Raw genomic sequence first — 21,467 nt, 5'->3', positions numbered from 1 at the left:
TTCAACCATGGTGCACTTGACCACGTACCTGCTTGCTTTGGATGAGTAGTATGACCAGCAAGCCTCGGAGCTGAGGAAGTGCCTCTAGCGAGTCGAGGAAGCTAAGATCTTCTCTAGGATGCTCTAGGTGCAACTTGCTAAAGCAGCATGCCAGTGCGGCAGCCACATAGAGTCGAGAGACTACCATGTCGAAAGCTCTGAAGGAGGCTGAAGATCGACATGCCCATCAGTTGGGGGAGGCCTACCTGGTCACCAGGGCCAAGCGGAGGACGCTGGCTGCTGAAAGGCAGGATTCCTCAATCTTGGAGGGTTTCTTGTCCAACCAGCCAGAAAGAAGGAGAACCGGTGTTGCAGTACCGCCAGCACCCCCACCCTCAGAAGTGATAGAAGTAGAACCCTTGATTCCTCTCACTCAGCCATTGCCAAGAGAGGAGACAGATCCATAGCCAGGGAGGTAGAAGAATCCATCGAGCCTAAGAATGAAGATGCGTGGTCTAAAGTAGCTTAGTTGCCTTGGGATGATGTATCCAGTAGTTAGTAGTGTCTTTCATCACTGTCTACCGATATTGTAATCTTTCCATTGTATTTCGTCCGTAGTTGTTGAGGTAGTCCGACCGTAGGGAAGGTGAATGATGTGTCAAGAATGGAGAGTGAGTGCCTATATGTTGTACCCGTACAAGACCGTTGGAATGTGCATTTTATTTACTTCGCTGGGTTTATTGCGTCCATCTGCCCTTAGGTCTCAGTAGACGTGCTTACGGTTTTCAAGGATGATGTTAAGTGGGTTACAAGAAAAGTTAACATTTAGATGCCAGCAAACCAGTCGTGATTGGATAACATAGGACACTGTATCGACTAATTGTGGATGTCCCAATAGAACACTTGAATCTCTTTAAATCAAATCTATCGTTGGATTTGAATTCCTTGTCCCTTGTTGCGAAAGGAACCCTTCTTATTTGAATCTTCCCTTGCAATGCTCCTCTTATTCTATGGTCTACGACCCCACCACCTTCATTGCGTGTAAGTTGGTAGTAGTTGCCTGGTTAATAGCTTATGGTGCTGCGACGAAACCTGAGGGCCCCAGTGGAACAGCTGCCACATGGTGACGCTGCTCGGCACGCACTGGTATCGAGGTTGTTGATCAAGTACCTTTACTAAGTTACATCGCCGTATCGCTTTTGCTACAAATATTCTTCTTGAAAATATTTGGGTGTTCGAACGGGAAATCCACAATGGGTTGATGAAATAGTATTCTCCCAAGGTAAGCAAGAGAATGTGGTTTTGGAGGAAGAACTGTATGACATGGTCTTAGTTTACATGAAAGACGGATGTGGTCAAGGAAGGCAAAGAAAAAGAAGAGTAGTCAGGAAAGTTAGCTGTGGGTAGTCGGGAGTGATTGTAAAAGTCCTGAGTGGATGTCATGTCCTAGGCCCTATGTCTAGCTTGACCGCACTACACATGCTAGGGTTATTTTCACTGCGTGCCCTGCAGACGCTAGTCTGTGTCGGGCCTATTAGCACCCCAGTTCTCACGTAGCCGTGGCATTGTGTCGCACTGGTCGTCTTCATGCACATGTGTGTTTCTCCTTTTCCCGGTATCTGGTCGGCTCTCGAGCCCACGCTCTTGTCCCTGTACTAGGGACCCCCCCCCTTTCCCCTCTCCTTTTCTTCTTTTGGGGACACGGCTACCGCACGTCTTCCTCGTCGAGTGAACCCTCTCCTTTCCTCTCCTTATCCTATCTGTCGCTCGCATAGGGAGCGCACCATGGCCAACTTTATCCCCACAGCATGAACCATCAGTGTACCCCATCCACGCCGTCTCCACTTCTAGTGTGTTGCGCCCCACCTCCGTTCGCCACTATAAGATGCCATTGGTCCTTGCTCTTCTTCATCATCCCCATCCCTCTCGAATCCGAAGCAAAGCTATGAGATCCAGTCGTCATTGTGGAGCTAGGTTTGTCAGATAGAGGTGATGGTGTAATCTGAGAAGAAAGGATCTGGTTTTTGAAGAAATTCAACTCTATCGTTGGTTAGTTCGATCTTAGGGTTCACGATATTTGACTTCTCACTCTCCTGTTTCTAGGATCTGTTGGTCATACGCCACGTTTTAGATAATCATTATCTTGTTGTTTCTCCATTGCCCTCGTCTATCTCGACTTCCGGATTAAGTCTTGGTTGGATTAGGTTGCCCTTAACCATGTATCTCTAAATCCCTATGTGGTTTAGTATTCGAAGTCGTGTAATCTTTTGTGTAATTTCTGATCTACGAAATGTAATCGCGTTTTCCCCTCTTCTGATTCTTGCTCTGAATCTCGAGACGAGATTCTTTTTAGCGGGGTTGGTTGTAACACCTCTGGTGTTATGAGCTTGCTTAGCACCTAGGTTAATGCCTAAGAGAAATTAGCAAAATAAGTTTTTGAGTTTAAAAGTTTAAAGCACACATGGAATTATAAACGAATCTTGTGTGACTTGCTTTCGTGAATAAAACAAACAAATAAGTGTCGCTAGTCAACTTGCCTCGGTGCTTAACAACTTTTAAATAATCTTGAGGACTAAAAGTTGTTTAGGGCTTGTTTTGAAAAAGTACGAAGAAAGTGCTTAAAATGCATGATAGCATATAAATAGCGAATGGCTTATTTATTTGATTAAGCATGAAAAAATAATTTTTATAAACAAAAATAAAATATAACTTGTAATTGGTACTTAAATAAAAATTGAAGTACATGTTGTGTAGAGGAAAATGCAACTTTGGTTTTGGAGGACGAATATTGTTAACTAGGGTTTTTGTCAGCTCAAAAATTGAATTTAAAATTTAAAAAACAGCTTCTCGCGTCAACGGTAAAAATCTAAAATTATATTTAAAAGTGCTATTTGTGGCGATTTGTTTTGCGCAAAATAATTACATAACACCCTAATGTTTTGTTCCATGGCTTGGTATGGAGTATGAGCTATCGCATGAAATGTTTATTGGTGGAAGTCAATAGGATTTAGACCTTTTAAAGTTGCCGACAAAGTATCGATGTTCATAGCCAGTAGAGCCACGCGATGCCCAAGTGTTCGGCCGTAACGTGCTCCCTCGCGTCCGTTCTGTAGTGCGTGGAACATGCGCCGTCCTTGCTGCTGTCGCGCTGCCCCTGCATTCACGCTCAAGTGGAGGCCGAGCCCTCGCGCTGCTTCCTCTCCTTTCTTTTTCTGTTGCTGAGAGGGAGGCGGCCTAGCTCCTACTCACCCTCCCTGCTCTGTTTTCCCCTTAGCTGCGAGCCCCTCCCCCCCCTCCCCGCGTCCCTGCTCGGCATGACCCTGACCCACGCTCTACCTGTCGTGAAACCCTGGTCGCAGCTCCACTACCGTGCTGGCACGCTGATGTCACCATGTCGCGCTTCCTGCCCCTCCCAAGCACCTTCCCCGCCGCCGCTCGACCTGCCCTGCTGGAGACACGGTCGCGGCCTTTGCACGCCGCCGTGCACGTGGGTGGCCCGCTGCAAGCACCTACGGTCGCTCCCATCGCCCGGCCACCACGCGCGCGAGTGCGCCCAAGCCCCGTGCTGCCCCGCGCCGCTCTACCTTTGTTGTCGCGCCCCGCAGCAGTCCCCGCCGTCACCCAGCTGTCACCGTTGCACCCCAGCCGGCCGCCAACGCTCGTGGCTGGACCACCTCGGGCTGCCCCAGTCCATGCCGCTAACGCCCATGAGAGCGGCAGTCACCCTTGCTACTCCTACGCACCGCCTCCGTCATCGTCGGCCACCCTCCGTGCTGAATCGACCGCCTGGCTGGTCCCCCTGCCCATGCTCTACTTGTGAGGAGGACGAGAAGGACCACGGGGTAAGAATAGAATTTTTCCAGGGTCCCCAATGTAAATCTCTGAATCATATGAATAGTGAGGCATAGTGCCTAAAGTACTGCGGGTTGATTTGAGGAAAGCTCAGGGGCCTCTTCGCAAATGTACCACTACCGCTTTGCCCTGGCCGCATGGGCCGGCTTGCTGGGTCGCCGGCCACGCGCCCCGTTTGGGCCGGCCTTGTGCCGCCCGCGCCTAGGCCATGTGCGCGCGCTATGCGCCTAGGCCGCGTGTCCACGTGGGCCATCGCGGCTGCGGGCTAGCCACGTAGCCTAGTGCCTCGAGGAAATTTCATTTTCCTTTTTCTTATTTGTAGAAACTTCATAAATCCACCAAAAAATGTAGAAAAATCACAAAAATGCTAAACTAATTTTGTTATGTTTCTAAAATCATGATATCTGATAGTGTATTTTGTTCGCATAGGTTTTGTATGTTTTTAGGGTTGCTCTAATTATTTTAACATGCTTAATATTGTTAAGACATAAACTTGTAGAAATTTCCGTGATCAATCGGTGATAGTGTTAGCTCTAAAAATTTTACAGTAGGTTAGAAGTGTTATCAGGTGTTCTCTGTAATTTTTGTAGCCCAATAATAATTAGTTTACTAGAGTAGTTAATGAGCCCTAGTTTCAAGTATATTAAATCAAATAAATGAAATAAAGAAACACCTTGGAATTGCATAACTAAAAGACTTGTTGGGAAACGACACCTTTCTCGATGGTGTTGACACGTAGATTAGTACGTTAGTCATTAGTGCTAGCTTGTTAGTTCGTAGTATGTGCTCTGTTTTAAGAGTTGTTGTTGCCTTGTTAATTAACTGTCGTATCATCTCTGTATCGCATTGCATACCATAATAGGGATGACGATGTATCGCGGAGTCATCGGGAGTTGCTGGTGAGATGGTACTTTTGGAGATCGTGTCGCCAAGATGGAATACTAACTTTTGGTTATATGTTACCCAGGCAAGCCCCGGTGCATAACCCCTACTTTTCTGCACTTTATATTATGTTGGTGCATTAAGTTTTAAGGAGTTGAATGAAACCCACTTGCATATATATTTCTTTACCCTATGAGTCTTACTAGTATGACATGATCATGTAGATTGCTATGCTAGAGGACTCCTAGTAGAAGTCGAGTTATTGTCTATCACTCGCTAGAGATAGGAAATATATTATTGTTGTTGTAAGGAAAATTGACCCTTGGCCCATTTACTTTGGATTTTGGTGTTTGATGACTAACACAACCAAACTGGACTAATGAATTTGCAAGTGTTTGTTTTGTAGTTCAATAGGGTGCAAGACGTAACTTGGACGAAGGCGATGTGATGATCCAATGATCAACAACTCAAGCAAGACCTTAGGAGCACAAGAAAAGACCCAAGAGATCAAGCAAAGTCCAAGCATGAAGATTGGAACCAAGCCGCATGCAAGATCGCGAAGAAACAAGCTCACAGAGGCGACCGGACGCTGGAAGCGCGACCGGACGCTGGACCGGTGGCTCGGCAGACAGGCGACCAGACGCGAGGACCGGACGCTGGCGGCAACCGACTGGACACAGGAACGCAGCGTCCGATCAATTATAGAAAGGTTCCAAAGAGGCACATCTGTGACCGGACATGTTCGGTGGCAGGTGACCGGACGTTGGCCATCGTTCGATCAGCATATTGCTGGCTCAACAGTCAGGACGACTGGACGCGTCCGGTTAGGACGATTCAGCGTCCGGTCAGTAGCAGTTTCGTGGGAATTCGACCCCAACGGCTACTTTCTCAGTGGGGCTTATAAATACAACCCCCAACCGGCCATTTGAGGTGTGTGGAACTGAGGAATCATACCAAGGGTGTTGATACACTATTTTAGTGATCTCCACATGCATAGTGCTTAGTGTTTTATTAGGTGATTAGCATAAGTGCTTTGCGAAGTGCTTAGGTTGATTAGACCACCGCATATGCGCTTGCTCTAGGTTTATGCCTAGTGTTTAGTGAGGTTTGCATACCTCTTGCCACCCCGTGCTTGCGAGCACAAGTGTTGTACATCGGAGGGGCTTGAAGTCTTGCGAGATCACACCAACCATGTTTGTGGTGTGGCCGCCACCGTGTACCGGAGGGAACAAGGCCCGCGGCGTTTTGGCCGGAAGCTTGATAGTGAAGACGGCGGGGAGCATCCGGGAGAGGCTTGCCGAGAGGCACATCGGAGACCCACTTGCACGTGGGGAAGGCCCGAGGCTATCCACGGAGGTACCCCACCGGGAGCTTGGCCCTTGTGAGGGATTCCTTGCGAGGGGCTCCAACGAGGGGAAGCTTGCGCGCTTCTCGATACCTAGGTAAAAATACCGAAGTCGTCGATGGAAGTTTGCATATCTCTACCTTACTCTTTAGCTTCCGCATTTACATTGATCATTTTACTATGTTTGCGGTAGAGATAGCAACACACTAGTAAAATCATAGTTGCACATCTAGATAGCTTATCTATTGCATAGGTTTTGCTAGGGTTAGAAAAAGAGGCCATAGTTTAGAGTTAGAATTTTAAGTTGCCTAATTCACCCCCCCTCTTAGGCGTCATGGTCCCTTCAGTTGTTACGATATTATTATCACCTGGAATATATATGAATGATAATTAGAGACCGGGTGGAATGGTACTTTGGATCTAGACTTGGTTTGGCATTCGAGAGAGGCTTGGATTGCCTTTGTTCCGCCTGTGTCGATTAAGGACCGGCCGTTGCATTGGGTTCTAGGCAGGTCACAGACTTATTATCCTAAACACATACTTATGTATGGGCGCCGGAAGGCTCATTGCTCTCTTGTCATGGGTTTTAGCTCTTTCTAGACCGACTGATTGGAGGCGGGATGGTGAAGGTCTAAGCACCGCACTGAGTCCGGGACATAGGAGCGGGGGCTTGGAGTCCAAGTTTGGACGGAGACCTAGGACCCCTTGACAGGAGAGTGGTGGGTTGGTCCTGTTTGTGCCTAGGGTACAAGCGGGACATGTGTTTCAGGATACCCAGTTGGTCACATTTATTTGTGAATCACCGACGATCCAGTACGACTTGTCTACAATCTAGCACCGTAGTAAGAACTGGAAGATGAAAGATTGTAAAATGATGCTGATTGCTTACCACCTGCTTAAAAGTAGCATAAGTGCTTACATAGAATGGTTGGTTAATGAACTAATGCTGACTGCTAATAAAATCAAATATAAGGACACACACTTAGTAATGCTTCCTACAGATGCAATAAACCCACAAACCAGATAGCCTTGCATATCCTTGGAGTCTTTTCTTTCCTCCTATCGGGTAAGTCTTGCTGAGTACAATTGAGTACTCAGGATTTGATTTCCCCCTGTTGCAGATGATAGGCGGATGCTAGACCTGACTCTTGTGTGGGGATCCCCCCTGGTGGGCTCAGAGAGGACTTCTTTACGCTACAATCATAGTTTTATTTATAACTCTTACTAAATATTTTTTTAAATAGAAGTTTTATAATCTGTTGTCATAGTTTATATATCAATATTGCATCATGTCATGAATAGATATTTATTTCCGTTGTAATTCTGATCACATGTTTATACTCCGTTGTTAAATTAAATTGTTCATAACTCTGATAACATGATCATATTCCGCTATTATAAACAATAAATATTATACTCTGATGTTACATGGAAAGTGATGTAAGAAATGGCTAAAATATTGTAAGTTTTATTCTCTCATTTGTGATCCTGATGGAAAAATGTGAATTTTCGGGTTCTTCCTTGGGGTGTGCTCGACGGAACTACGTAATTTAGTGTTCCCCTTAAGTACTAAGTATCTAATGGAAGACAAGTACTCCTGGGAAGCATTAGATTAGACGGTTCTGCCACACTGCTCAACCCACATAGTGAAGTAATCCATATCAACCAAGACAAAATGATGTCCCTTTGATGATGGGGGATGAATTTCACCAATAAAGTCTCAAACCATTGGCACAAACTAAAATATTCTCAAACCGTTGGCACTCACTACTATAGAAAAAACTTATGCGAGGCGTTTGGGAATGGGCCTCGCAGGCGGGCGAGAATTTCAACCGCCCAAGGCATTAACCGAGGCGGGCATTTTTATTAACCGAGGCAGCCACAATCAACCGCCTCCCAAAATTGATTTACGAAGGCATCCTAAAATCTATTAACTGAGGTAAGCCTCATCCAAAAATACCCCCATTTTCGAAATTGGACCTCTTATAAGGCCCGCCTCGGTTAATATTCCCCAAGCGGCCAGTAGGCCCAGGCAAGGCCCGATAGACATTTCGAGTATAAATACAGGAATTAGGTTTTTTCACTCACTTCCCATCCCTCCCCTCTCCCTCTCCACTCAGTCGACTTCCTCTCCAGAGCGGAGCGACGGTCCCTTCCTCCTCCAGTCTCGCGCCCTCTCCCCCATGGCGCCCCTTCCTCTCCCTCCCCTCCACCACCAGACCCGTGCCCCCTCTGGCACCACACGAGCGCGCGAGGCCTAGGCGGCGGCGTGGAGGCCCTCCCGACGGCACGAGGGGCGGCCACGCTGTGGCCTCGTCCAAGCGGCGTGCGGTGGCGGCCACGGCGCGGCCCCTTCCCAGCGGCGCGCGGTGACGGCCACGGCCCGGCCTCTTCCCGACGGCGCGAGGGGTGGCCACGGCGTGAGTGCCTCCCGGTGGCGCGAGGGATGGCCACGGAGCGGCCCCTTCCCGACGACACACGGTGACGGCCATGGCGCAGCCCTTTCCCGACGGCGTGCGGTGGCGGCCACGACGCGGCCCCTTCCCGGTGGCGTCGATCTGGGCGAGGAGCTCCTCACCCTCCCTCAAGCTCCTCCGGCGGCGTGGATCTGGGCGAGGAGTGCCTGGATCTGGCTGCGGGGAGCATGCGGCCGCAGATCCTGGCGGTGGCGGCGCGTGGACGGGCTCAACGGGCCCGCGGATGGGCTCACTGGGCTTGTCCACCGGCTTTCTTATTTTTTTTTTGTTTTTTATTTGATTAACCGAGGCGGGCAGCCAACCGTCTTCATTAAAGGGCCGATTAACCGTGGCCTTTCGACGGAGGCAATTGGAAAAACCGCCTCGGTTAATGCTTTTTGCCCGCCTCGGTTAAGATTGTTGTAGTAGTGACTCTTCACAATCTGTGTGGTAACAAAAGCAATCAGCCATCATAGTAGGCCAATAAAAATCGGCTCTACGCAATAACCACTTCATCTTTGGAACCGATTGATGCGTACCACAAATATCTTCATGAACTTCTCCCATAGCCACTCTTGCTTAATCAGATCCCAAACAATTGAGTAGCAAGTCTTCGACAGTTCTTCGGTAAAGTTCATCTTTGTGCAACATAAACTTGAATGCACTCCCCAAATACTTTTATCAATTTTAGCACTTAGCTCACGTAGATATCTCAATATGGGTGTTCCCCAATCATCCAAATCGGCCACACCAATGCTGGAACTCAAAACGGGATGATTTGGGAGTTCATCGGACAAACCAGGCTAGCCAACCAGAGGGGAGTCGGCTTGGCCAGCCAGGGCACTTGCCTAGCCGACCCAGGCCAACTTGGGCAATCAGCTTAGCCAACTTTGCTCCTCCTGCACATAAAACAACAAAGTTTTTTTTTTTGCATCGGATTTTCTTTGATGTGAAAATTACGCCCACCGATGTTAAAGACATATGCTTGTTGAGCTAACATGTTGGCCTTATAATTTTCATGCCTTCATATATGCTGAATTCGGAATTCGACAAAGAAAGCGATAATATCAAGGCACATATCAAGATAAGCATTGAGTGATCCCTCTAAACATTGAAACTCACCAGCTACTTGTTGTACCACTGGCAGAGAATCACCAAAGGCATCAACATGTTTTACCTTCATAGAATACAATATTTTCAAGCCGAATAAAAGAGCTTCATATTCGACTTGATTGTTAGTGCAATAGTAATTCAATCATCTTGACATCTCAAATTTATCACCACTAGGAGAAATAATGACTACGCCAACACATTGGCCTTCTTTATAAGCCGATCCATCGAAATAAAGTTTCCATGGGTAGAAGTAAGGCATAATTGGCTGGCATATACTGCATTTGCAACTGGATCCAAATCTATTGTATATCGTGCATATATTGTCAGCTTGTTGCCCATGCGAAGCGCGGTTTACCTGCTAGTTTATATGAAAGCCAGCCAGCAGATCTGGTCCTTGATCCTTATCATCATTCTAGCAGTAGCTCTTGTGAGGATACGACTGACCTTTTAACTACTACCACGAACCAGCCAGACACTAAACAAGAATAATGCAAGAATCACAAATCAAATCAAGAACCCTAGACACAAGAGAAACGGAGAATAGAAGATGATTACTGGTGAGAAGGCACCCGTTGGAGGAGATCGACGCCGGAGAGGAGAGAGCCACGTCACGGACGCCCTCGCCGTCACCGGCGTGTCGTGCTTCCACCAATACGCGTACATCACGTTGCGCCGCCGCCACTGCTTCACGTGTCCCTCGCTCCTTTCGCAGCCTCGCGATGGGATCTCTTCCACGGTACTGGAGGCCAGGCTCCGTTACAGGTGGGGACGAGGGGAAAGACCAGAGTAGGACGGGTTACAACCCACACGAGGCTTAAATGAACAAACAATTAATAGTGTGCCGGGATTGCTTTCACGCCGGGGTGATCCATGGGGATTGGGCCCGAACCCGGCTGTTCCCGGCGCAAATGAACAAGGCCTTAATCAACGCTCCCACATCCCTAATAGTTGCGCGTGAATTCTTTCCTCTCCCTCTGTGACTCCACCATTCTCGTTTTAGGGCCATAAAAACAGCGGCTCCCTTAATCAACGCTCCCACGTCTATAACAGTTGCGGCGCGCGAATTCTTTCCTCTCCTTTTGTGACTTTGCCTCTTCGTCTTCCTTTCAAGCATTTCCCTCTTCGTTTGCCTCGAGCTGTCGCTCCAGCCCATGCCCTAGCCTTTGTCACCGCCGCGCCCCCGACCAACGGCACTGCCCAGCCCCACCTTCCCTCCCCGCCCCCGCCCTCCACTAATCCTAACCGGTGGATTCATTGACCTCCACTCTCCAACCCTTCCCCATCTGCCACCAGCCTCACCCACCACCGACGACCAATGGCACCTACCGCTGGCCACACTGCCCACCAATCGCCACCATCAGCTAGCCTCGACCCTCCACTAATCTCAATCGAATAAGGATGAAGCGGACCTCTTGGCCCCATGGCCATCCCCGCCCACCTGATCTCCCTCGTCGCCCGCTTGGCGGCACCTTGTCGCCTCACTCTCCGCCTATCAACCCACAAATTCGGTTGCTGCCACCGGGCCCTCCTTCTAAGGCTGTCGGGCGTGGAGAAAGCCCCTAAAAACTTAAACCTAACAATCATCAGAGAGGAGGAAGACGAGTCATGCATGCAGAGAGGAGGGAGACGAGGCACACCTCAAAACCTGCCTGGTCCAATCTCAGGACAGCACGTGTCCGAGCACTACTTTCAGTAGCAGCGGCACGCGTCAAATAAGGATTGGTGCAAATATGAGAGGTTTCCTGATAGCCAATTGGAGATGCTCACCAATCATTTCTTTGGGCGATGCTCATACCAGCCCCTGTAGTAGATAGCAAATAATTGAGCAGACCCAACAACGGCCCAAGCAAAACCTATAGAACAGGAGAACCGAAGCACCAGCTCGGTTGGTCAGCTGGCCTTGCGCTCAGGCTGCCCACCCGGGTTCTGAGTAGTGATACTCGCCCGTGTGCCTCACCTGGGATTTATTCTCTGTTAATAATTCCGCCTCAGTACGGATAAGCCACCACTGTCATATCTATCAGCTGTGTACTCTTAGTCCTAGATATAAGTTATAGGTCTAACTTGCGGACGGCTAACTTACGTACTAGAGGTGTGAGTGTTCGGGTGTGTGCGTGTGGTGTGCATTGGTACACGAATCCAGATACTACAACTTGTATTCAAAGGTTGAGACAATAAAAAAAAAACCTATAGAACAGGAACAGGGTCTGGCATTCAGAAGTCGTATGCCAGAATTACCAGGAGAGACAGCATAATGGACTCCTTTTTTTTTTGCTCCATTTATATGTACATAAGATATTAAGGCTACAGAATACTGGTAAACAAACTTTAATTTCTTGAAAAGATGTAAACAATCGCTATCAATCTCAGAATCTACAAATCTCGCCCACTACTTTCCAATAGGAAAAAAATTCCACGAATTTATATACTATGAGCAGAAGGTACCCCCATGGAACTTGTAAGCACCGGCTCATCTTTACAAGTTACCAGCCTTGTTCGACGCAGTTTTACTAGGCTTTGTTTTGGCAAGGCTAACAAGATCACTAAAGAGCGAATCTTCAGGTCTGCTTGGCCTGTTACGCTGCTGGAGGGAAGACGAGGCGGGTGTGCCATACAGACTGTTGTCTTGCGTCGAGAGGCCATTCATCCTCTGAGAAAGATCATTTGCACTGGCATATGCATATGCAGCATTCGGAACATAGTAGCCTCCAGGCTGCTGACCATAGCCATAGCCTGTCATCTGGCTACTAAACATCTGTTGCTGGTAGACATCTCCAGCCATTTGCTGGGGAAAAATGCCTACTGGTTGGTTGCCTTGCACTGGCGGATGCATTCCTCCATGCTGTGTATTTTGTGTAGCATATGGTTGTTGAGCTAGTCCGGGCTGGAACTGCCCTCCTGGTTGTCCAGTTGGCATTAGATGCGATGGTAACACTTGCTGCCCAGGATGTGTAATTTGGACTGGCTGGGGTTGACTAACTCCAAATTGTGGCAGAGCTGACAACCCACCAGGATGATCAGCTTCTAATTGCTCAGTTTCTGCAGGCAGAGCTTCCCAGGGTGGTGGTGGAAGGTCGTTGCTTTGTTCATCTTGACCTGTCAAGGACCAATTGCCAATAGTTTGACTATCTGAGGATGAAAACTTCTACATGAAGAAACAAAAAATCTACATAGACGTACTTCACAAACAGAAAATTTAATCTGCTTGATGCTAAACTTTATCTTGTGCTTTGTTTAGCATTGAGGTAAATTGTGCTGATTTTGTTTTGTGGAACTTGCTTTAGAAATTTTAGAGTTTGGCTAATTGCTTTTCATTTAAAATACTAAGTTGTAAATGGAAACATTGCATCCCAAATTACCCAAAAAATGTATCACAGTTCTATGGCACAAAAGCTTGAAATATTAGGAAATAAGAGAAGCATAGACACAGCAATTGTAATCTGATCCAGAAAAAAGTTAGGGAATAAAACAATTACCTAGCTCTGTTTTTAACACTTTAGGGACAAACTAATAGAACAAACAAAAATAATACTAAGATACTTGTACATACTAGAAGCTTAGATTAAAAGAGACAGTGTTAGTACCATAATTCGGTGCCTGCTGTGGTGGAATCATTCCATGGGCAAACTGCCCATTCCATGAACTTGCTGAGGCTAAGTTAGAGCCTTGATCATAGGGTGTCATTGTATCTGAATTTAAGCCATTAGCATATGGTGAAGGATAGTGTGGTGGAACAGGTTGCTGTGGAGCAGGATAGGCTTGTACTGATGGATTAGGATTTGTGTTAGATATAGAAGGTATGGTAGGGTTCTGGCTGGTGTTATTGATAGCATTGCTATCTGAAAACATGTCTAAAAGGTCTAAAGTACTGGGGCTTGAAGAAGCTGAAGCTGCAAGCTGAGTCACTAAAGGAACAAGAGCTTGGGAATGAACAGGTTCTGGTTTGAAGAACTCATCACCACTAAGTAAGTCAATATTTGGGGTAACAGCTGATTCTCCACGAGACTTTGAAGCACTTGATGATGGTGGTGCAGGAAGTGCTAACTGCTCAAATGGAGTCACACTACTGGCAACTTTAGCAGACCTGACAGGTTCATAGTGTTCATAGGAAAAGTCAGTCAAAGAATAATTCTAAGATACTCTTTCGAGGGTTACTAAACCCTCATCAGCTAAAGGATTATTTCAGCTAGAGTAACATGTGAGAAGGACACAACAGAACCTTTGGTCTGCCTCCTTTGTTGGCTCGGGCTTCGTTGGAGAACTGTCTGCGCGGGACGGGACTGATTTCGGTTTTTCTACTCGAACGGCTATGCCAGCAGCAATTGCATCATGTTTTGCTAAAACACGCTGTAAATCATCATTCAATGAAAGGCCCTGACTTAATAGGTCCTCGTCCCTGTTGCCATTAAATGTATGGAAAGAATTAGAAACTATTCCACTCTTACATGAAAACAAGCACAGGAAATTCAATGGATGATAGTAAAACATGTTTCGAATATCCAGTTCAAAGGAAGTAGAAGTAGAGCAAGGGTTTGTTTGCTCGATGACCCCAACTGGCCACACCTAAGCTCCAGCTGGCACAACATGCCGCAAGTTGTGGCACAGAAAAAGTATGCCAAAGGCAAAGGCAAGCTATATAACTATCTACACGAAACCCTGAAGCACCACAAACTTCTCGTGTCACATTAGAGTTCAGTTAGCCAACCAAACAGAGGGCTAAAGAATGGTAAAGCTGCGGCAGGTGAGTTGTGGTGTGTTGCTGTTGGCAACCAAACACACCACCCTTAAAACATTCTCATACAGCCTGTGTGCTAAGCTGTGTCCATTTGGGCATGTAACTAGTAGTCGCTCAGTGAATATCAAGGTTTTGCATTGTTTGATGCTGCACAGTTCTTGGAACGATCGTTCTGACGTCGTGCTGTGCAGGCTGAGCGCTGCGTGCTCAGATGCGTTGGCACGTTTTTGTTTGATTTCAGTTCCATGGTTAAATCTCTGAACGCTTTTGTAATTTCATTGATGTAATGTAATAAAATTTGGGATTCCCGTTGTGGGAAAAAAAAGTAGAGTAAAAACATTCAAACAGATCCAGCAAAGAATGCAGACCCCACAAAAGTCATGTGCATCATGTACAAAATGCTCTAATATACTCCGTCCGTTCCAAATTGTAAGTCGTTTGGCTTTACTAGATACATACCTTTTACTATGTATCTACACAGCGTATATTTGGTGCAAAGCAAAAGCTATAACTAGAAAAGCTCTCACTTACAATTTGGAATGGAGGAAGTAGAGAAAAAATATATGGTGTAATGTGTAAACAAAGCATACTGCTTTCACAAAAAGTAGTTAATATTTTTACTATGGTCCATAATACATTATTATTAATAACAAGGGTTGTGTCAATTCCCATTCCAATAAGGATTTCGGCTGAACAAATTTTATTTCTCCTTGTTCAGTTCGGGTACACAAACATGAAAGAGTAGTTTGGTGGTTCAAATCCATATCCTAAGTTTCAACAATTAATTTCATTTCGTTTGTACATATACTGGTTGAAAAAGCATAACATGAAGCAGTGACTTACGACGTTGAGTTGACAAGTTGCACCACTCTTTGCTTGTATGAACGGCATTGGTCCACAAGGTCCACAATGACCTCCTGCCTTAGACCCTGCATGTTTACTACTATTTAGAAATCCAGGGATGACTAGAACTTATGGAACCGTATGGTCCAGTTGAACAATCTGGAACATGTCAACATACAATCCAGTTTTTAAGGAAAGAAATCCTCAAAGAAAATGGGAAGGTCATCTCATGATTTTACTAGACGTGTGTAATTACCGAGGTAGAAAATACCTCTCTGTTACCAGGATCAATAGCATTTAACATCTCTGCAAGAACATCCATGACCCCACGTGCATTCTGAATTTCTGTCAGGCTGGCAATAGAAAGACAACGTTATTTTGAAACTTCCTTTAGAAAGGAAATTCATCAAATAAACAAGGCATAGCTAATCATAACAATGATTCAATTATAACCTTATAGAATTGGTGCACAGAAGGGATGAGCTGCAATATATAGAAAGAAAATAGAAAAGCTATGGAAAGTTTATGCGATAGAAATAGAAATTCACAGTTTTTTTTTCTCGAACACGCAGGAGGGCTGCATATCATTATATTATAGAAGAAGAAGAGGGGAGAAGAGAAATTCACAGATTTGAACTGCCATAAAAAAATATCCATGCATATTCTTGTATATTCTCATTAAGCCAGTCCTAACAATTTCAGAAATAATCTTAATTAATGGGAGCTGAAACTACAAATATTCTGCAAATGTAATCCCAATGATCTTAAAATCCGTTTGGTAGGCTGCACGATATATAGGGAGAAGGAAGGCATGAGAACGCTCAATTTTGTCATAACTGTAATCCCACAGATGATGCACATATACTGCAATAGTTCTAACATCAATTCCATGGATATTAATATATGGGGTAAAGAAAAGCAAATGTACCTTAATGCAGGCACTTCTGGTGCAGAAGAGGATTCAGGCAAATCTTGTCGATAATCAGTGTTACGCAATGCAGGAGGCGGATAGTTCCTTAGAGGCTGTGTCTGTGGAGGAGTATAGATTGGCACGGTACTCTCCGGCCTTTGAGGAAATACAGCTCCAGCACGCTGATAAATCAAATCAAAAGTACGATGAGTTCTTGCTATAAATACTAGGTAAAGTAATACTTTGAAGATGATGAAAATACCAGGTAAAGTAGCTAAACCAGGAAAATGTTCCATTTATTTGTGCTATTGCAATATTCCAGATGGTGAAACAAACACCACTTACTTTCTACTAGTAAACTTTTTGTTTGTTAGTGCTTGACACCACATATAATGCTATAAAATATGGTCAAATTTATGCCAGAAAAACAAAATGTGACAACATTTACCAGCATCTCTTGATATGCTGCGTAATACTGGGGATATCTTGCACGGGCACCACCAAAAGCTTCTTGCCAAGTGTCTATCAGAATTAGTATCTTCTCTTTGACGTGATAGTCAGGCTACAGATCACACGAAATAACAGATGAGACGTTATTTCTATTACTGAATAGGGTTACTCGGAAAACACAAGCCCAGAAATTTGTTTGCCAAGGATTCAAATATGCATGTCCATGTCGAAGTGGCAGGTAAGAATGATACAGGAGAATATTAAAAGGCATTTGCACCTTCTTCTTAGCTATCTTCACCATTTCATGAAGTATATCCTTCTCAGCAACTTGCATATGAACAAAATCACCACAATTTTTAATCAAGGTCTCCAGCAACTGAAAAGGAAAAGGGAAACAGCAGTAGTAGCTTAGTACAAGCTTACTGAGTAAACTGTTGCCTGCTTTCAAGTATGAAGTATGAACAACAGCCCCAAACTATCAGATTAAATTTCAGAAACTAACATTGTTTGATTATGTATCTCTAGGAGAACGAGCGTATGATGAGACAGATCAAAGAATAACAAAAGGGCGTACCCAGTGCAGAGAGCTCCCGCTCTATGCGGGGTCTGGGAAAGGGTGTCAGTGGCAAGCCTTACCCTCGCCTGTGCAATGCGAGGAGACCGCGACTCGAACCCGGGACCTTCCGGTCACAGGCGGTAAGACTCTACCGCTTGCACCAGGCCCGCCCTTCAGATCAAAGAATAACAAAGTTACATTAATCGTTACACAACCAACAACAGTCAGTCCTACAAACATGGTGTTTACCGATCTATATCTATCTATATCTATATCTCTTATAATCCTAAACCCCACTAACATTCTATCTCCACATGCAAGATGTCCACCTCAGCAGTCCACTAGCACATGTAATTACCACTCACTAGCACATGCAATTGTGATATCCACGTCAGCGAGACACGTCATCCACTAACATACATTTAGCTGTCCACAACAAAGTGCCACATCATACACCAACAGTAATTTATAGTAGTTTATCCCTTTATATAAGTAATTATATCCAGTCTAATTTCATTCTAAATCATTCGCAATTCCCGCAGCAACGCGCAGGGTACGCTTCTAGTTATCATTAATGCAAAAGCCTTAGAATACTACTGAATCATCCTTGATAATGCAAAATCCTTAGAACACAAGTAGATGCTGATTGTAGCCTCCACTAATGTCTTTTAGCTATAGCATATTTGTAGTCGTTATTACACAATATGTTCTCAAACAATTGTCCTATTTAACTACCATCACAGTTTGCTGATCACACCTGTTACATCAGAATTTAAATGCTAGCCAAAGCCAACTAAATGAACTGAAATCATAACCAGAGCTAGAATTGATGTAATTACTATGGGATAAATGAGCCATTGATCGACTGATATAATGAAGTAAAGCTGAAAGATGCATGCAAATTTTCATCTTTATGAACATATATGCACAATAGAGAAGGCTACTCTGCCGGTCTGTACATGACAAAATGGCAACTGATGGTTCATGTGCAAACAGAAGATATCAAACCAATTGCAGAATGGTATTTACCGTTAATGCAAGAAGCTGGACCTTTGAGTTCTTGTGCCCAATCCGTTTCTTGATAGTCTTCACTACATCTTTGGCTTGCCTATGTGAAATATGAAAGTATGAGAGAACAACCTGAACTACATCTTTGGCTTGCCCACTCTCGTTTTCTATTGATTCACAAAGCATACACATAAAGCTTAACTTTTAGCAATAGATCAAGAATTCCATATCTCCCAGCCATCACCATATAAGATTACAATGAGACAGTTCCAGGAGAATAACAAGAACTCCATGGTTGCTCAAATATTGCAAGTTTTGTTTCTACCACCCCATGCTTCTGCTTCCTATCATACTGCCATCTTTAGGTAGGGCCTGTTTAGCAGAGCTCCAGCTAGTTTCCCTAGCTCCAAAATTTTGTGGAGCTAGCAAGCTGGGGGTAGACCAGGGGTATTTGGGCAAGCCTTATCATTCCACTTTAGACCGAAATGACCTGAGCCACTCTATCTGAGCCTACAAACTTCAAATCCGAGATGGGACTAGAATCCTGCCAAATAGCACTTCAGTCACTATACTGAGCACGTGATTGTTTGACTCGTAATCTCATATTCTTATAACCATTCAGATTAGTAACTCGTATTATCCAGAAGAAAATCTTTAGGTGTAATGAAGGAGACACTCTGTCATCAATAATAGTCAGTATGTGGTACCAGCTTTTTTAATATTTATGGTCTATAAGTGAGGGCAGAAAGTGGACAAGCTCGCTCTTTCACTATAATGTCCAACATGCAGGATGCAGGCAGTGGTGGAGCCACGGCCCGGCCACCCCAGGCGGCTGGCCGGGTTCATCGATGAAGTTCAAAAGAAAATTTTTCTTTGTACTCCCTCTGTTCTAAATTGTAAGTCGCTTTGGCTTTTCTAGATTCATAGATTTTACTATGCATCTAGATATAACATACATCTAGATGCATAGCAAAAACTATGTACCTAGAAAAGCCAAAACAACCTACAATCTGGAATGGAGGGAGTAAATAAAGATTGCCAGGGCTCCTAAAAGCTTCTAGCTCGGCCACTAGATGCAGGGTATACCACAGCTCTCCCAGGAGCTGTTATTGAAATATTCGAAAGCCTGAATATTTAGCCATAAATAAGGAGACAACAAACTTTGTTTCTTCACCTAGTGAAAACAAACCCCACGTTGCTTTATCCGATGAACAAAGTAATAGAACCACAACACAAAAAAGAACCTCGCCTGAGTTTGAGAGGGCCAACTGGACTGATCATCAACAACCCCCCGCTGTTAAACCTACTTTACCGCAGAGCCTCAACCCAGCTGCCTATCCAAAAGAAAGGCTACGACATCACCACAAAATTTCGCGGCACCACGGCCCCAATCACGCGCTGAGCCCCTAGCCAGTCGCCGCCGGCAGGTTAACAACGCGCGAAGGAAACGACAACCAAAAGGAGCGGGAGGAAAGGCGCTCACGAGGGGTCGTGGTTGAGGATGTCGCAGATCTCAAGGTTGAGAGACCAGTCGGGGCCGATGAGCGACTCGCTCGTCGCGCGCTCCACCAGCACCGATTGCGGCATCGCGCAATTATTCCCGCTTCTTGATCGGCGTAAGAGTAGGCGGCGGCGGAACCCTAGGCGGCGAGCTCCCCTTCTTCCTCCGCGTTTGTTTGGGCGGCGCCTTTCCGGTCGGTCAGAGAAAGCGGCGAGGACGAAAATAAAATTGCGCGATTTTTCTGGGTTCGAATCGTCTCGGATGTCCCGTGTCCGTGCGAGGCCCACATGCCAGAGACACAGGGATGACGAGATTTTCCAAAATTGGGTTCGGTTAGTTGATTCCAGCAGGGACTGTCCTCGCCACATTAAATTTGAACAAGTGTTTTACGGGGGCATTTACATATTTATCATTATTATGGATGTTATCTTACACTGTGTCACTGACACATGAGTCACTGACATGGTACTTTTTATACCACTCACATCATAATGATGGTAAATATATAAATAATCCGTGTTTTATGCTGCGTGGGATACCATGTGCGCGTTGCCTTATAAGGGGAAAAAATTATGTATATCTCCTTGCGTGGTAGAACTCAATACATTTTAGAATGAGACTATATCATATCATTGATAGATATGAACTCAGTAAATTTTATGTCACGCCAAGTTTTATGTCATGCAAGAGACGACAACAGAACAAGGCAACAGGCTAGTTAAAGTAGCGAGGAGCAATAGACACAGCTGTTATAGATTAGGCTTCGATAGGAGGATAGACTCATGGGCTAAGCCCATTAGCAATTGTAACCCCCTTTATATATACACGAGGGAGACACTTAATGAGAAGACAAGCAAGTTTAGGGTTAATCCCTTATCTCCTCTCTCCTTCCCTTTCTCCTCCCTGTGCGTCGCCCTCCTCTTCTTCTTCAGTGCCGCCGCTGCCTCTCTCCCTTCCCTCGGTCGCGCCACCCCCAGGCCACTGCCGCGCCTTGCTGTGCCACAACCTCCAAGCCGCCAGCCGCCGCGCCACCGCTGCTAGCCAGTCGCTACGCTGTAACACCTCTGGTGTTTTGACCTAGCACTAAAAATTGACATGTCATCATGTGCATTGCAAAGCATTCATATAGAATAAAGTTTTGAATGCATTCAGTAAATAATGTTTATTTTATAATGTTGTTATTTCATGTGATGTGTTTCAAAAACCCTAAATAAAGATCATGACCACAAGGGTCAAATTTCATGTGATCATGTGAGGCCATGTGTCATTTGACTCAAATAACCCTAATGGGCCATGTTACTGGTCAAAAATCAAAATTTAAGTAAAAGGAAGACAAATCAAATTTGAATTCAAATTCAATTTATAAAAGTTCTTTTTGCTCCTTTTTACTAATTCAAAAATCCATGTGGAATTTGGGGTTGAGGCAAAAAGCAAAGTTGGAGATTATTTTATGTAGATCAACTTTGGTATTCAAAGTTTTTCAAGTTTACATATAAAATTTGGAGTAATTTTTAAATTATTCAAATGCTCAAATGCACCCTAAATTCAAATTTCAAAATGGAGGCAGAATTTGAAAATATTTCTAGAAGCAAAGTTGTAGAGTTTGAAAAATTGAACAACTTTCATTTTTGGAGATTTTCATCTTCTTTAGAAAATTTGTGAGTAATTTGAAAAATGGACGCAGTGGCAGTTCTGTAATTATTTCAAAAATCAACCTCCACCTCTCTGCTTGCCGCCGGTGCCACGCGGAGGTCACCGCCGATCGGATTTCGCCGCTTCTTCGCATGTTGACATGCAGCCGGTGCCGTGGCGAGCGCGGGCGTGCGCTGTCAACGCC

General features: G+C 45.2%; 1 protein-coding gene across 2 annotated transcripts; it reads right to left on the bottom strand.

The window, feature by feature from the left end:
* Positions 1 to 11,872: 11,872 nt before the first annotated feature.
* Positions 11,873 to 19,847, bottom strand: LOC136521013 (TOM1-like protein 9). 2 transcript variants are annotated; one of them, XM_066514735.1, is made up of 10 exons: positions 19,613 to 19,847; positions 18,151 to 18,229; positions 16,843 to 16,941; positions 16,564 to 16,677; positions 16,134 to 16,297; positions 15,477 to 15,558; positions 15,206 to 15,291; positions 13,847 to 14,023; positions 13,212 to 13,711; positions 11,873 to 12,723 (listed from the first exon to the last, which is right to left on the bottom strand). In XM_066514735.1, the coding sequence occupies exons 1-10, from the start codon at positions 19,714 to 19,716 to the stop codon at positions 12,104 to 12,106; spliced, it is 2,025 nt and encodes a 674-aa protein (XP_066370832.1). In that variant the 5' UTR covers positions 19,717 to 19,847; the 3' UTR covers positions 11,873 to 12,103. The 2 variants fall into 2 exon arrangements, with proteins under 2 accessions (XP_066370832.1, XP_066370833.1); XM_066514736.1 differs by having other exon boundaries at positions 18,151 to 19,463; positions 19,613 to 19,733.
* Positions 19,848 to 21,467: the final 1,620 nt, after the last annotated feature.

This window comes from Miscanthus floridulus, chromosome 18 (genome assembly GCF_019320115.1).
Source record: "Miscanthus floridulus cultivar M001 chromosome 18, ASM1932011v1, whole genome shotgun sequence".
NCBI lineage: Eukaryota > Viridiplantae > Streptophyta > Magnoliopsida > Poales > Poaceae > Miscanthus > Miscanthus floridulus.
This window is presented reverse-complemented; position numbering and strand designations above follow the sequence as displayed.

Bases quoted from the DNA above. Each gene is read 5' to 3' on its own strand.
- LOC136521013 (XM_066514735.1), bottom strand. From the start codon at position 19,716: ATGCCGCAATCGGTGCTGGTGGAGCGCGCGACGAGCGAGTCGCTCATC. The intron at 16,942-18,150 runs GTAAATACCATT...TTTCCTTTTCAG, and splicing joins TCCAGCTTCTTGCATTAACG to TTGCTGGAGACCTTGATTAA. The intron at 15,292-15,476 runs GTATTTTCTACC...GTAAACATGCAG, and splicing joins TTGATCCTGGTAACAGAGAG to GGTCTAAGGCAGGAGGTCAT.